The following is a 17016-nucleotide window of genomic DNA, read 5'->3' as shown; positions in this document are numbered from 1 at the left end:
ATCCCTTGTTTTATAGTTGTTCCTCTCCCTATGCCCTTGCCCTCCTTTTAAAATTATTCTCTTTTCATCCCTTTCTCCTCATTTTCCCCCTCTAAATCAATACCCACCGACACCTCCTATAGACCCTCCCTCAACACTCATCTATTTGTTCCATTCATACCTGTTGACACCCTCACTTAGAACTGCCAGTTCACTACCATCCCATCTGTGTCTGAGAGAGCTGTCCCCCATATTCCCTATAGCTGTCTGTTGTAATTACTGTCTTGTTAGTCCATGAAACTACAAAATATAAATTCTTGACTCCTCCCCCAGAAAAAAAAAACCCCTCCAGAAAGATATGAAGAACAACAACACATTTGCTTTCGACACAACTCTCTGAGGAACTGCTTTTGATGTTCAGGGGTTTTTTTTGTTTTTTTTTTTCAGACCAGGTGCTGTCCATTCGGGATGGCTCTCTTCTAGAACTGATACAGTGTCCAAAATATTACACCTCCTCTTCCAAGAAATGTGGCTTGATTGAGCTGTGTTATTTCCAACTGGTTGCACTCCCACCCGTTTCTTCTGTGGGTTTCTACATACTTACTAAGACACTGCCTGCGTCTCCATAGTACCAGCAACTACTTCAATTTCCTTTGACCTCATGCCTCTTTTGCCTTTTGCCTGCAATTATCCTAGATCCCACTGACTGTTCTTCTCTTACCTACATCATGCTAGGCTGTCTCTGGCCCCATGTCTTTCTGTCCCTCCCTGACTCTTACCGTTACCCTTCTGATTAACATTAGACCAAACCTGTGGTGGGCACTGTGGTGGCAATTTGGAATCAACATAAAATCTAAAAAGGGTAGAATGGTTGTAGTGCTCCAGACTACTCTTCACTCAGCCTTTAAGGGTGCAGAACTCTTAAGACTAGAACAGCTCTTTGTACATAATACGTATTCAAAACTACTAGCTGAATGGAATGTTCTGTCATATATAGCAGAAGTCCCCACGTCCCCGCCATGGCCAGGAAATCAGGAGGTGAGGGGCCAGTGAGCAAGCAAAGCTGAGCTCTACCTCCTGTCAGATGAGCAGTGGGATTAGATTCTCACAGGGTCGCAAACCCTATCGTGAACTGCACATGCGAGGGATCTAGGTTGCACTTTCCTTATGAGAATCTAATGATAAATGAAACCACACCCACTTCCCTGTCCCTGGAAAAATTCTCTTTCACGAGACCAGCCCCTGGTTGCAGAAAGGTTGGGGACTGCTGATACAGAGGATAAAGGAAAATCAGTCTGTCATGTGTTTACCAATTTTAGGAAATCTACTCTTGGGGTAGCCAAAATCATCTTTCTTACCATTGCAGAAGCCTCCCTAAATTCAAGGAAGGATAAGATCAGAAACGTGAGTTTCCCCTTTAAAGATCTGAACACTTTCTAAGCATTGTAGTGTTTCTCAGAAAGATTAAAGGTAAAGGGGGAAAAGCCATTATTCAGAAAGCACCTAACTTTATTTTTAAAATAAGGATGTTTCTAATACTAATATTAAATATTTCATACTTTACTTTTCAGGACCATTAAAGAAAATCCTTTCTTTGACTGTTTCAAATACTTTGAAATATTGCTCAGGTAATTATAGTAAGTCACAAAACAAGTATTCGTGTGAAACCTGACATTAAAAAATGTGTTGATGTAAGATATTCAAAGTAAATATACATTTTTTTAAAAGGACCATTATGTTAAAGGGACATAAAAGCTCAGTTTATGTTTAGGGCATTATGAGAAATACCTCAAGATTCATTTTCTTGGTGGGGCATGGTGGTTCATGCCTGTAATATCCAGCACTTTGTGAGGATGATGGGAGGATTGTTTGAGGCCATGAATTCGATACTAGCCTGAGTAACATAGTCAGACCCTATCTCTAAAACAAACAAACAAACAAAATACCCAGACACAGTGGTGTGTGCTTGTAGTCCCAGCTACTCGGAAGGCTGAGGTGGGAGGATCGCCGGAGCCCAGGAGTTCCAGGCTGCAGTGAGGTATGATTGTGCCACTGTACTCCAGCCTGGACAATGAAGCTAAACTCTTTATTATTATTATTTTTTAAAGATTCATGTTCCTATAGTTGTAGACATAAAAATGATTCTTATAGTTTTCCTGATCTTAAACACAACGATAAAGCAGGTGTTCTTAATAGATATCTTCAATTGAAATCTCTTAATTTTAAACAAGAGATTTGAAGAGATTAGATCACTTCTTTCCTGATTGTTTTGGTGATCATTATTCCTAGAACTAAGCAAAGAACCAGAGTTCTGCTCTTGGCAGTTTGATTGGTGGTGTGAATTTGAATGTGCAAGGCCTTCGGCCACAATTCCTGTCATGGTATAAGATTCTCAAATTAGAGATGTGGCCAGGTGTGGTGGCTCACACCTTTAATCCCAGCACTTTGGAAGGCTGAGGTGGGCAGATCACTTGAGTTTGAGACCAGCCTGGCCAGCCTGGCAAAATCCTGCTAAAAATACAAAAATTAGCCAGGCATGGTGGTGCATGCCTGTAATCTCAGCGACTTAGGAGGCTGAGGCAGGAGAATCGCTTGAACCTTGGAGGTGGAGCTTGCAGTGAACAGAGGATCACTCCAGCCTGGGTGAAAAAAAGACAAAAAAAGTGTATATCTGTGCTATCCAATATAGTGGCCACTAACATGTAGCTATGAGCACTTGAAATGTGAGGAACTGAATTTTCCATTTTATTTGAGTTAATGTGAGTACTGGCCCCCAATCTGGACAAACTGGACCAAGTTAGATCAACCCCTTCCTGTCTCCCTCAGTTTAAAATAACCTGAAATCCAGAAAAGAAGTTATCTATCTAGTTATAGATCCTTTCCTCCCCCCAGCAACTCCTAATGATCACAGACTGCCTTCTCCTCCATTTTGTTTTCCTCAGCCTCCTTTTTCTCTTCTTTTTGAGATAAGGTCTTGCTGTTGCCTAGGCTGGAGTGCAATGGTGCAATCACGTCTCACTACAGCCTTGAACTCCTGGGTTCAAGTGATCTTCCCACCTCAGCCTCCTAAATAGTTGTGCGGGACTACAGGTGTGTGCCACCATGCCTGGCTAATTTTTCTTAAGTTTCTGTAGAGGTGGGGTCTCGCTGTGTTGACCAGGCTGGCCTCGTCTTCTGATGGCTTATTCTTTATCACTTGCAAACAAAAATTTCCAAAAAAGAATCATAATCCCCATTTTAAGATAAAAAAGGGATATTTAGGATATTATATGAGTAATGATGGAAAACAAATTATTAGCATTGTTTTATATCTTAATCTCAAAAGTATTTTTCATCTGTTTTAACTTGTCAAAACATACCTGGTGAGCTTCCATTATCATCATGTACAGAAGGGGAAATGAAGGCAGAGAAAAACTGTATGTCTTGCCTAAAGTCAGACAGTGAATGGTCAACTAAAAGGATCTAGAGCAGAGACAGAATTAATTCACTGTCTTTCATCCAGGAACCATTGATCTTGGACTGCAGGTGAGCAGTGTTGTCAGTAGACAAAGCTTTCTAAAAGAATTCTTGATTCCCCCTCAAAACTGAACTAATTTGAAATAAAAGGACATTTTACTCAGGTAGATTCTTTGGTGCCAGAGAAGTTTAATGATGACTGAAGCTTTGACCACATTGAGGAAACTCAAGGTTTCTAAATTAGATTCTCTGATAACTAGTTAGGCCTGAGTGTCTAAAGAACTTTTGATATCACTACTATATTAGTAGAGTTTATTTGCTGTATGAATTCTTTGATGTCTAATAAGAGCTGAACTTACTCGGAAAGGTCTTCCACACTCATCACATTCATAGGGTTTTTCACCTGTGTGGATTCTCTGATGTTGAATAAGACCTGTGCGCCCACTGAAATCTTTCCCACATTCTTTACATTTATAGGGTTTTACTCCAGTGTGTACTCTATGATGTCCAATGAGATGTGAGCGCTGAATGAAGGCTTTTCCACACTCGTCACATTTATAGGGCTTCTCTCCAGTGTGAGTTCTCCTGTGTTTACTAAGGTCTGAGCTATGACTGAAACTTTTCCCACATTCATCACATTTATATCGTCTTCTTTCCCTCTGTTGCCATTCTGATCTGCCCTCATTTTCCATAATATCTTTGGACTTAGGATGCTGAGGAGTATCTTTGTTCAGTCTGTCATTTATCTCCCCAAGGAATTCCTTGTCTTTGGGCATATCTTCCTTCTGGAACAACTCTTCATTCTTAGTCCTAGTTTTATCACCTGTAACAAACAAACAGTACACAAATGGGTCCTATTGTATGTTTGAGAAGCAAACAGCCTATGGAAGAAAGAACATGTAAATGTTATAAATGTATTATAAAATAATGAGAAGTCAACAACACACATATCAAATATTTGGTACCATCTTATTTTTGGTATCATCATAGCACAGAGTCACAATGGAGGGAAGAAATTAAGAAGGAAGATATCAGCAGAAGAAGTTGTTTGAGAGTAGATTAAGAAGAAAAGGCAAAAATAGAGCTCAAGAGATAAGCTAGCAATACTGTATAAGGGAAGAAGGATAAATGAGAGGACTATAGATATGCCAAGGATAATTAGAGAGACTGGAGAACAAAGATGGGGATGGAGGTAAAAGTTTGGGAGAAACATGCAGGGGCCTGAAACATAGGTGGCAAGTAAAATCAAGTAAAAGTGAATGGAGAGGATAATAGGATTTGGGGTCTGAGAGGAATATAGTGAATAGGAACCATCCAAGTAGAGGCGTGTGTTTGAAGGATAATAATTATCTGGAAGCAGGGTGACAACATGCAGGTCAGGGTAAACAGGAATGAAAAGGAATAGGAAATGACAATGGATAGTCAGTGTATATGCTGGATAAAATATTTTTTTCCTGAAACTGATGTTCTTGCTGTTATCGCCTCCTGTCTAAATCCTAGCTTAGTGGTTTCTAACCTTACTGTGCATCAGAATCAGCTGGATGGTTTATTAAAACACAGATTGCTGATTTTCCCTCCCACAGATGACTCCTTATCAGAATCAAACTCAGAGCAGTTGCTATTCTTAGAATATTATTCTGTGATGCTATTTTTTTTCTCTGTTTCTTTGCCTAAAATGTCACCCCCTTTCAGTTCCCACATGACCTTCTCAGCTCAAGCAAGCCTACTCTGTGATACTTTTGCAGGTGCACCTTAGGGATAGCTATCCTCTTTGCAGTTCACAGTGTATCTCTAGTACAGTAATTATTATGCTATTGTAAGTGCTCACTCTCCTGCTTCTTGAAGAGAAGTAATGTAAGTGTCTTACCTTTGGATTCCTTACATTTAGTATAGTGCCTGGCATATAGCTGCTACTTAGTAAATGCTCAATGAAAGATGAATGAATCAAAAGATGGGTTGAGCTAGGCACAGTGGCTCACGCTTATAATCCTAGCACTTTGGGAAACTAAGGTGGGAGGATCACTTGAGCCCAGGAGTTTGAGACAAGCCTGGGAAACATAGTGAGCCCTCTCTTCTAAAAAAATAAAAATAAAATAAAAATAAAAAAGAACAGATAGGAAGTTCTCAATCTCACTTCTAAAGTCAAACAGTAACCAGTACTCCACTCCTAGAGTTAAAGCACTTAAAGGCTTCTTTATGTTACATATAATTAAATGTCATCCTTTCCAGATAGCAGCTAGGAACATCTTCGCTCAAAATAATCTTTCGGATTAGACAAATCATCGGCTAGGGATCCTACAAAATGGGAGAACTATATTGGTAAAACTTAAGTAGTAAGAATACAAAATAGGCTGGAGTATAAGGAACTACCCGGAGAGGCATTATTAGACATGAGAGCCTCTAGAGAAAGGGCGGTAAGCACTGAAAAAGGTAGGGTTTGGACAAACTGGAATTTAAAATTCACCTGCTTTTTAATGTAGCCTGGGGGATACACTAGACACCCTCGTTTGTAATTAGGGAGCTGGGATGGGGGACCAAACCCAGTTAATTTGACATGCAGATAAAAACAAGAAACTTTGCTGTACTGACTGATCATTGTCTCTTTTCCCTACTTCTTTCATCATGGGAATGTGTTATGGATTGACTTGTCTTCCTCCACAAATTCACACTTTGAAGCCCTAACCCCTTTCAAACATTACTGTATATGGTGATAGGGCCTTTAATGAAGTAATTAAGGTTGAATGAATTCATAAGGGTAGGACCCTAATCCAGTAGTACTAGTGTCCTTACAAGGGGAAGAGCCACCAGGAGTGTGTGTGTACAGAGAAAGGCCATGTGAAGACACAGTAAGAAGTCTGCAAGCCCAGGAGAGAAGCCTCACTAGAAACTAACCCTGTAAGCATCTTCTTCTTGGACTTCCAGCCTCCAGAACTGTGAGAAAATAAATTTCTATTGTTAAGCCACCCATAAGTCTATGATATTTTGTATGGCAGGCCTCGCTGACCAATATAGGGTGCCATAAGTTCTCCTGTCTCAAAATGGAAATTTAGGGAGATTTGGAACTAGAATCATTAGATAACAACAGAATTATAAGGATATTAAATAAACTGCATCCTCATCCCTTGGGCCAAATAACAGCTTTTTTTGTCCAGTGAGAAACTAAAATATAACTCTATCATGGAGCAAGGGTAATAACAGGAGAAAACTATCCACAGTGAGGTGGAGGACAAGCAGGGAATCTTTAAAAGGAGAAAGTTCTCCTCTCACCTAAGGAAGCACCTCTTTCCCCATATACTTCCCTCATATACTAAGAGCTGTTCCTGCTTACCATTCCTTTGTAGTTTCCCAGCTTCCTGCTCCAGTTGGGTCGTCTTGGGATGGAGCTGGACAGTCAGTGATTCATATGGCCTTCCCAAGGGGGCCAACTTGTCCATGAGTATGTCCTGTCTTTCTGAATTGCCTGGGACCTAGGGAAAATAAGGTGTGTAAGGTGAACTTTATGGAAACTTAAGTAACTTCAGATAATCAAATGAAACATCTGCCAGGGACATAGGAAGGGGGCACAAATTCTCATTTCATTGTAAATGCCAATAATGGCTAGGAAAAGGAACAGAGGCTAATCTCTACAATTCAGGACACTACAGAGTAAAATTCAGTGTCTCTTCTTTCATTGATCTGCAGAAGTCCAGGATCAGAGCACTGGGATTTGGAAGGTAGCTTAAAAATCATCTAGCCCAACTTCCAGCAAATGGGAGCATTTCTTCTATAACCATGCTGTCTGATACAGTAGTCACTAGCAAAATGTGGTCACTGAGTACTTAAAATATGGCTAGTACAAATGAGATAAATATTGTGGGTTAAAAATATATTTCACTTGTTTTTGTTTTTTTAATGTGGCTACTAGAAAATTTAAATACATATACAGCTTTCATTACATTTCTGTTGGACAGGTCTATTCTGCAATATTCTTGACATCTACTTGAATCTCCGCTTGAATACCTATATGGAAAGGGAGTTTCTTATGGGGTAGCCTGTTTTATTTATGGGTATCTATGAATGGCAGAAAATTATTTCTTTTCCTCTGATACCTGATTGCCTTTTGGTAACTTCCCACTGATCTTAGCCTTCCAAACAGGCATAGAATCAGTCTAGTGACTCTTTTCTCTTTACCCAGCCACACTTTAATTATTTGATATAGGTAGTCAGGTCCTTTCCTATGCCTTGTTCTTTAGAGTATAAATATTTTGAGATGTTTTTTCATATGCCTTTTGCTTTGGCTCCGTCCATATGCCCTTATCACTCACAGCCAGATGACTGCCCCTTCACACCTGCTTTCCAGGTTCATCAAGCTCTCTCTCCAGATCCTCCAGCACAGTCACTGCCTCCTCTCCAGTCTCTGGATGGTGTGCCTGCACCCATGCTTGCAGGTCTTTAGGAAGAATGCTCAGGAACTGTTCTAGCACCAGCAGGTCTAAAATCTGCTCCTTGGTGTGGCTTTCTGGCCTCAACCACTGACGGCAGAGCTCCCACAGCTGGGTAAGAGCTTCACGGGGTCCAGGTGCATCCTGATAGCAGAGCTTCCTGAAGTGCTGTCTACAGAGTTCCCTCCTGTGAGGACTGCACTTTGGTGAGCTGGAATACTGTCCCCAGTAATGGTCTTCTGCCTTAATTATCGGAAGTCCTTTTCGTTCCTCAGGTTCCAGGGCTGTGGTCATTCTGGGCTCTGTCAGGAGATTTATCCTCTATGTGGGATTGAGTCAAAGAGAATCTCTTAGAATCCTGCCTCAGAGACACTCCTAAGGCATAAAAAGTTGTTACCATAGAGAAATTACAAAAATTGCTGTGAACATAAACACATCATAATGAAGCCAAGCCACCAGAAGTCAATCAGAGGAAACAGTCTTATAGGAAGCTGAAAACAACAAAACAAAACAATAAACAGTGACGCAGGGACATAGTTTGAATCTGTGCTCTATTGTGTAACTTAGAGGAAGTTATTTATTTGGACTAGAACTACAGATCCTCATGTACAATTGTCGTGTGTTACAGGGTTGATACATAGATTACATGAGAACGTATGCAATGTCTCTGGCATGGCAGCAGGCACTAGTAAGCACTAAATAAACACCAAGTATTAACTGCTTTGTTAAAAGGCTCTTCATTCTGTTACTATGAGATGCATGGCCATTTGTGTCCCCAGGATTCACTGGTTATAGGATATGTGTGCCAACCCTGGAAGGGAATCAGATGCCTCTGCAAAGGAACCCGCAACCAGTGTCCCCCTTCCACCCGTCCTCTCCCAGAAGGTCGGGCCAACTCCTCTCCCATAGATCTGTTGGGGGACGGAGGGAGGGAGAGGAGTATTACACTCTGCCCGTGACAGGGAGGTGTGGGGAGGGTGTTGCTGCTGACCACAGCTGCGCCTTGTCCCCTTTTCTCCACCTGGGAGCCGGGAGACACTCACCTTACGCTCGGGGAGGAACAGGTGCAATAGCTAGCGTCCTTTGGACAGCCCCGAACAAAAGACTAGACTCAAAGACACCAATCAGCGCCCGGCCGCTTTAGCCGGGCACTTCCGGGCCGCTCTAGGAAGCTTCGCCTCTGTGGCAGCTTTAGGGCTTGCCTCCTCAGCCCTAGGCAGTGGAGCCACCCGGGTTCTACGCCTCGTATTGATGGGACTGCGGGGCCTGCGACCAAGTCTTATTTCTACTTTTTAAAAATGTTTTCCGGTTTAATTATTAAATAAGTAATATGGATAAGTAATGCATTCACATACATTTATTAAAAAGAGTAAATGTCCCCCAGCGTCTAGTTTGACAGTATTTTTCGTGACTTGTATATCCTTCCATAGATATATTACACCGTTATAGATTGTCCGCGCTTTTTCCCCTCTGCATAAAGAGTAGCATTTCTGTAACTTTCTTATTTTTCTTTTTACCAAGTGATCTTGGTAAAGACTGTACATAACTGTTTCCTTGATCTTGGTCTTTTTAAACAACTGCACAGTATTCAACTGTGTATTATGTGCCGTAATATATTAATAAACTACCCCATTGGTGGTCATGAGGTTGTTTCCAATTTTTCTTTTTCAAACATTGCTGCAATAACTTACCGTGAACTCACGTTTTTCATGTGTAAGGATATATCCATAGTCTGCATTTCTAGAAAGGGAGTTACTACAGCATAGAAGAGGGAAATTTGTACTTTTGTTAATGCCAAATCACCAATCATAGAATCTACTAGCAATATTCTTATTTACCTATACTTGTCAACACAGTGTTATAAAATATTTTGATCTTTGCTAAACTGATGGTTGAAAAATGCTCTTAGTTTTTCCTCCCTCTTCCCGTTTCTTCCACAAATATTGATTTACCTACTATGCCAGGCACTACTGTGGAAGCTGGAACTAATTTTGAGCAAAACAATGCCCTTTCTTTCATGGAATTTATAATCGTGTGTGTGTGTGTGTGTGGTGGCAAGGCAGGCAATAAACCAAAAAATATATAGTGTATAGATGGTGAATATTAGTGCTAAGGAGAAAATAAAGGAAATAGGGAATTTGGAGTGAGAATGAAGTGATACAGTTTAAATAGGATATTCATGGAGGACCTGACTAGTAAATTGACATTTGGGCAAAGATTGAAGGAGCTGAGGGAATGGGCCATCAGGGATAAAGATGTTTCAGGGAGAGGGATAACAAATGCAAAAGCCTGGAGTGAGGTGTGTTTTAAGTAATTTGGGCAAAGGAAGGATCCTTGTTTTTCTGGAGCTGAGTGAGCAAAAGAGCATTGGGTGGAGAGAGAGTGAGAACCTTCTGTGAGTGCAAGGGTATTTGTACTCTAAAATGATAAAATGCTAAGCTACTGAAAGTTTATTTTCTTTTCTCTTTTTTTTCCTTTTCCTTTTTTTTAAGTGATGGGTCTCATTCTGTCACCCAGACTGGAGTGCAGTGAGTGGTGTGATCATAGCTCACTGAAGCCTGAAACTCCTGGGCTCAAGTGATCCTCTTGCTTCAGCCTTCTGACTAGCTGGAACTACAGGTGTGAGCTACACAGCATGGCTCATTCGAGATTTCTGAGTAGAGAAGTAACATGATTAAACTTGGCTATTGAAATTATTATTTTGGCTGCTATGTTAACAGTAGACTTGAATGTGAAGGGGTTGGGCAAGGGCAGAAGCAGGGAGACAGGTTGGAAAACTGGACTGGGAAGGGGCTTTTTAAGAATAACACAAAACCCTAAAGACATAAAACTGAAAAGGCCATGGAGGAAAAGATAAATGAAACTGGTCTTGTAAAATTAAAATATTTGAATGAAAAAAGTAAAAATAAAATATAAACTAAAAGTAAAATATGCCACACATCTAAAAGACACAGCTGATTTTCCTTATATACAAAGACCTTTTATCTTACCAAAAAATAAAAATATGAACAAGCCAATAGAAAAACAGACAAAGTACTTAACCTGCATGCATTTATTGTCAGGCCTCTGACAATATGATACAAAGCCATCATAACCCCTGTGACCAGCAAGTATACATCCAGATGACCTGGAGCAACTGCAGAACCACAAAAGATGACATTCCACTATTGTGATTTGTTCCTGCCCCACCCCAACTAATCAATCGACCTTGTGACATTCCCCCCGCCCCCCACAATGAGTCTCATGATCTCCCCACCCTGCACCTTGTGACCCCCGCCCCTGCCCACAAGAGATAACCACGTTTAACTGTAATTTCCCACTACCTACCCAAATCCTGTAACACTGCCCCATCCCTATCTCCCTTTGCTGACTCTCCGTTTGGACTCAGCCCACTTGCACCCAAGTGAAATAAACAGCCTTGTTGCTCACACAAAGCCTGGTGAACTCTCTTCACACGAACTCACGTGACATTTATAGAACACAAAACTAAGAATAATGAATATGAAAAGATTCACTTATAAGAATTTAAATAAAACAAGAAAGATGTTTAAAAATCTTTCAGATTGCTAAAGACAAACAATTTATAATATTCAGTGCTAGGAAGTGTATGGATATATGGGCATACTTATTTTTAGAAGGTAAGACTTACTTAGAAGGTGAGAAGTCCATACCCCTTGATTCAATCAAAACTTAGCTTCCTGGATTTATCTATATAGAAATGCTTACTTAAATGTTTGAACGTATGTACAAAGAAGCACTGTTTATTTAAATTGGGAAACTCGAATGCCTAATATTTGGAATTTAAATTTCTATATGTCTATTCATTAAAATACCACCCAGTTTTTAGAAACTAAGAGATGCCAAAGGTATATTGAGTAAAATAAAAAGTTACAAAAGATACGGTATGATTGTTTTTGTGAAAATTATTATCTTAAAAATGTTGGCCAGGCACGGTGGCTCACACCTGTAATCCTAGCACTTGGGGAGGCCAAGGCAGGCAGATCACGAGGTCAAGAGATCGAGACCATCCTGGCCAACATGGTGAAACCCTGTCTCTACTGAGAATACAAAAATTAGCTGGGCGTGGTGGCATGTGCCTGATAGTCCCAGCTACTCAGGAGGCTTAGGCAGGAGAATCACTTGAACCCAGGAGGTGGAAGTTGCAGTAAGCGGAGATCATGCCACCGCACTCCAGCCTGGTGATGGAGTGAGACTCTGTCTCAAGAAAAACAAAATAAAGTAAAATAAATAAATAAATAAATAAATAAATAAATAAATAAATAAAATTCACCGTGAGTATCAGTTGGGGGTAATCTTAAGGAGAACTTGCATTTTATACATTGTATATTTCTGGAATATTTCAATTTCTTATGAAGATTTGCTACTGGGAAATGGGGAAAGATAATTGTTCTTAAAACCCTATTTATTCTCCACAACCTACAAAAAAATTTTCCTGTTTGGAGAATTTCATCAATATCTATTTTCCTCCTCTGAAATTCTTTGCCTGACAAGTCAAAGATAAGTAATGAATTCACATAAATTTATTAAAAAGAATAAATTTCCCCAGCATCTAGTTTGACAATTTTTTTGTGTGTGTGTGAAATGTATATCCTTCCGTAGATATATACCTTTTGTAGATATATACCTTTCATCTTAAAGGAGTTATGCCTTGTAAAAGGGTATAATTCCTTTAAGATGAAAATCAGATTCAAATTCCCTGTGCTTTTAAACAGTAAATATAAGTGAGCAAATAAATTTGTGTGAAACATTTAGAAAGTGTAGATATAAATAATTTTCAAATAAACTTTAGAACACTCTCCACTCTGGGAAGAAAATTTTAGAAAAAGTATAACCCCTGCATTTCTTTCCATTAGAAGTACATGATCAAAAGTCAAAGTCCCTTTTTCCCTTGACTGTGACATAACAAATAGCAGAGGAAAATAGCCTGCTAACAGTTTTAAAAATCTCAATGAAATTAGTGATTTTCTGGGAAAAAGTATTAGTTCCAAAATTCATTTGAGAAGTAGAAAAATCTAAATAAACTAACCCTACCCTAAAGACAATAATTGAAAATGTTATGAAAGAATAATCTCTGGACTCAGATAATTCTGTAGCATTTTAATTTTTCAAAAGCATTTACATGTGTGTGATGAATTCTTTCTAACTTTTCCATTTGGAATATACAGAAATTGGAAGAAAAAGGGGGAAATCTAATTACCTAATTACCTAAATACAGTTGAGTTTGTTGTAATTTCCTTTCAATTTTTAATATTTTACATAGTTGTGATTATATTATGTAATATATTCAGTGATGAAAAGAACACAAGCACGGCTATGCTGCTTGACTTTGTTTATTTTTTGAGACGGAGTCTCGCTCTTTCCCAAGGCTGGAGTGCAGTGGCGCTACCTCAGCTCACTGCAGCCTCTTCCTCCCAGGCTCAAGTGATTCTCCTCCCTCAGCCTCCCGAGTAGCTGGGACTACAGGCGCACACCACCATGCCCAGCTAATTTTTGAATTTTTAGTAGAGACAGGGTTTCACCATGTTGGCCAGGATGGTACAATCTCTTGACCTCGTGATCCACCCGCCTCAGCCTCCCAAAGTGCTGGGATTACAGGTGTGAGACACCATGCCCGGCCCGCTACTTGACATTTTAATGTAATAAAAACTTGTCATTTTATTATAAACTTTTCATAAGAATAATTTTGTCTATACATTGCTTAAAAAAATATATAGAACCTAAAAGAAGAATTGGAAAGTTTACATTAAATATATAAGGTGCTTGGTACAATGTCTGAACCACAGTAAGTGCTCAACAAATGGCAGCTACTATTGCTATACTTTATAAGGGCTTTTCCTTTTGCATGTATCATTTATTTAATTCAGAATGAGTATTATTATCTCAGAAAATACTGTTGCAGGGTGGAGAGGGGGAATAGACAAACATCTTCCCACAAAGGAGCACTCTGGATGCCTCTGGAGAAGCCAAGCATATATTTTTGCTCCTCAGGAGAACCTTTTTTGCTGAAGTGGCATCTAGGCTGAGCAGGATTCAACAAATTGGGGCCTAGAGTGGTAGACAGGAGAGGTATCCTGTGTCAACACTCAGAGACTAACACAGGGCAAGGATCCTGAGTGGCCCTCAAGGAATAGTAGTAAATTTAGATTTGGGTTAGGATTCTTCATATAAGGCATTTGGCTTACATGGCTTGGAAATAAAAGGTTGATTATTACTCTGAAGTCAGTGATAAAAAGAACATAAAGTACTCCTACCTCCAGAGACCTTCAGCTTCCATCTCACATTTCTCTAAAGGTTGCTGCGTTCTCCCCTACTATACTTTCACTAGCTTGGCTTCCATTTCCTCTTTGCAGTTTGTTTTTGTCATGTTCTTGTCCTTTTTAACCGCTTTTTCCCTTCCCCCCTTCTAATTTCTCTTCACTTTCCTTTGCTCATAGAGTTTATTCCCATCCTTCCCTTATTCTTCACTGCTTTTTTCCCCCTACCTCTCCATTTTCCCACTTTGGCCCCATTCTACCGTTTTTCCCACAACTGCTCCTAATACTAAATACTTCAAATGTAAATTATTCTCTCCTCAGTTTAATACCTGCTTTTGGCCCAGTGTTTTTTCACTATTACACTTAATGTTGACCCCCTTCATGTGTTTTTTATCTTACCCAAAGAACTAGTCTTTAAGGAGTCTCCTAGAAGCTATTATAGTTGACTTCCCATAGATTACCTACAAATTCTATCCAAATAAAATTTCGAAGTGGCTTTCCTCTAACTTCAGGTGATCAAAGAATATATTTAAAATTTTTAATCTAAATCTTCAGATTTGTTAGCAGAAAACCTATTCTTCATAGAAAAATTTAATTGGAAGGCTAATATATAAAACTAATGAAAGTGAAGCTGTTTGGGTGGTAAAGCATCTAGAGTCCTTGAAGCCTCACTAAGAAATCCTTAGGGCACACAGTTTAAATGGGTGAATGAAGGGGACAGTGAAGGGGTGGCCTGCCCCTCCACACCTGTGGGTGTTTCTCGTTAGGCGGAACGAGAGACTTGAGAAAAGAAATGAGACACAGAGACAAAGTATAGAGAAAGAAAAAGTGGGCCCAGGGGACCGGCGCTCAGCTTACAGAGGACCCACGCTGGCCCAGTCTCTGAGTTCCCTTAGTATTTATTGATAATTATCTTTACCATCTTAAAGATAAGGGAGTCGCAGGACAACAGGATCATTTTAGGGAGAAAATTAGCAGTAAGACATATGGATAAAGATCTCTGTGACATGAATAAGTTCAAAAGAAAATACCCGTGCCTTGGTACTCATGTGCAAACAGCGAGTCCCACCTTATGCCTTAAGGCGGTTTTCTCCTATCTCAGTAAACAGAGCATACAATCGGGTTTTACACCGAGATGTTTCATTGCCCAGGGACGGGCAGGATTTTTAACCAGCAAGCTGCCTTCAGGCACTTGTTTAACAAAGACACATCCTGCACAGCCCAAAATCCATTAAACCTTGAGTCACCACAGCACATGTCTCTTGCAGGTCAAGGTTGGGGGTAGGGTCACAGATTAACAGCATCTCAAATACAGAACAAAATGGAGTCTCTTAATGTCTACTTCTTTCTATATAGACACAGTAAGAGGCTGATCTCTCTTTTCCCCACAGGACAGTATAAAGCAACAGAAGCTGTGTGGCAGTGAGGACCGTGTCCAACTGGAGAGTAGAATGAATTTGAATGAATTATTAGAATGAATTATTATTTACACAGGTAGGATGGTTCAGTGAGGGTAAAACAAGATTCGTCACGCAAATTCCCAGTAACCTTTCACATCTTAAAGATGGCAAACAGTCCAAATGGGCTGTATTTGGCCTGCACAGGCATTTCCCCACCCAATGCAGTATTTTTAGTACTTTGTGTTCTAGGTGAGAGTAGAATGAATCAGCTCGTCAACTGCTGCCATGTGGGAATGTGGTGTCTAATGTAGTCACGTCATGCATTTTTGTAAAAGTATCTGGAAAGTTAGATTTTATGTGAAATCTCCAGATTCTTAAATAATGGCAATAGTTTTAAATATTTTTAAAAATACTGCATTGAGGGGAAATGCCTGTGCAGGCCAAATACAGCCCACTTGGACTGTTTGCCTTCTCTAAGATGTGAAAGGTTACTGGGAATTTGTATGATGAATCTTGTTTTACCCTCACTGAACCATCCTACCTGTGTAAATAATAATTCAGTCTAATATTACAAAATGGCTTTTGTATTTCACAATGCTTTTAGGGTAAGTAAAAAGCTATGTTATACCCAGACCGTTTGTTCCCCAAAGAAGACCACCAGAGTCCAGAGTCAAAGGCAAGCGGCAAGGATCTTTACTACAAGTTCGAACTTGGTCCCTCCATTCCACAGCATACAAGAGGACCTCGAACAATGCGAGTGCTTGCTTTTTATAGCCCGATGTAAACAGGATATGTAAAGTTACAGGGAACAAGGTAATTCTCTCGGTTACAGCATTACAATTGGTTAACATTATACATTTAGCATTCCTTATCGGAGATCTCCCAGGTGATGTTTTTCTGAAGTTTGAAAGAAATATGGAGGAATGTGTTTGTGCTGGGCTCAGGAAGTTGGGAGATATATGGGGGATGTGCCTCATTCCTTTCAGCTATAGTATTTTATCAAGTTAAAAAAATACAGGGCTTTTTTATGTAGATCAGATGTTCTAATTTCACACTCTAGAGAAGATTATTACTCCAACTTTAAAGAAAGCAAATGGAAGGGGAGAAAAAGGGAAGGGGAAAGAGAACAGTAGTAATTGCTAAAACCTCCAATATATGTCTAATAGAATTTTTAGATTTCCTGAGCCACTTGCTTTAGAGACATTTTGAGAGTATGGAATAAGCCCCTGCAGAGTCCCAGTTTATCAGGTGATGTGCCTAATGGCAGAGAATCAGAAAGCCTTGTTTAGCAAGCCTGCAGGTGCTTGCCCATTTCAGCCTTCACATGTATTTTCTTTCCTTTTTTCTGGGACAGAGTCTTGCTCTATTGTTCATGCTGGAGTATGGTGGTGTAATTATAGCTCATTGCGGCCTTGAACTCCTGAGCTCAAGCAGTCCTCCTGCCTCAGACTCCTGAGTAGCTGGAACTACAGGCATGCACCACTA

General features: G+C 39.9%; 1 protein-coding gene across 4 annotated transcripts; it reads right to left on the bottom strand.

The window, feature by feature from the left end:
• Positions 1 to 3604: 3604 nt before the first annotated feature.
• On the bottom strand, positions 3605 to 10103 carry ZSCAN16 (zinc finger and SCAN domain containing 16). Of its 4 annotated transcripts, none has more exons than XM_007973374.3 (4): positions 8900 to 10103; positions 7764 to 8231; positions 6764 to 6902; positions 3605 to 4258 (listed from the first exon to the last, which is right to left on the bottom strand). In XM_007973374.3, the coding sequence occupies exons 2-4, from the start codon at positions 8148 to 8150 to the stop codon at positions 3738 to 3740; spliced, it is 1047 nt and encodes a 348-aa protein (XP_007971565.1). In that variant the 5' UTR covers positions 8151 to 8231; positions 8900 to 10103; the 3' UTR covers positions 3605 to 3737. The 4 variants fall into 4 exon arrangements, with proteins under 4 accessions (XP_007971565.1, XP_007971566.1, XP_072861852.1 ...); XM_007973375.3 differs by having other exon boundaries at positions 7764 to 8177; XM_073005751.1 differs by having other exon boundaries at positions 7764 to 10103.
• Positions 10104 to 17016: the final 6913 nt, after the last annotated feature.

This window comes from Chlorocebus sabaeus, chromosome 17, assembly GCF_047675955.1.
Source record: "Chlorocebus sabaeus isolate Y175 chromosome 17, mChlSab1.0.hap1, whole genome shotgun sequence".
In the NCBI taxonomy this organism is placed as follows: Eukaryota; Metazoa; Chordata; class Mammalia; order Primates; family Cercopithecidae; genus Chlorocebus; species Chlorocebus sabaeus.
The sequence above is the reverse complement of the archived record's forward strand: the minus strand, read 5'-3'. Positions and strand labels throughout refer to the sequence as shown.

Excerpts from the sequence above, each read along its gene's own strand:
- ZSCAN16 (XM_073005751.1), bottom strand. The coding sequence starts at position 8,150 with ATGACCACAGCCCTGGAACCTGAGGAACGAAAAGGACTTCCGATAATT. Across the intron at positions 6,903-7,763 it reads TTGATGAACCTGGAAAGCAG|GTCCCAGGCAATTCAGAAAG; the intron begins GTGTGAAGGGGC and ends TATTTTCCCTAG. Across the intron at positions 4,259-6,763 it reads TGGGAAACTACAAAGGAATG|GTGATAAAACTAGGACTAAG; the intron begins GTAAGCAGGAAC and ends TGTTTGTTACAG.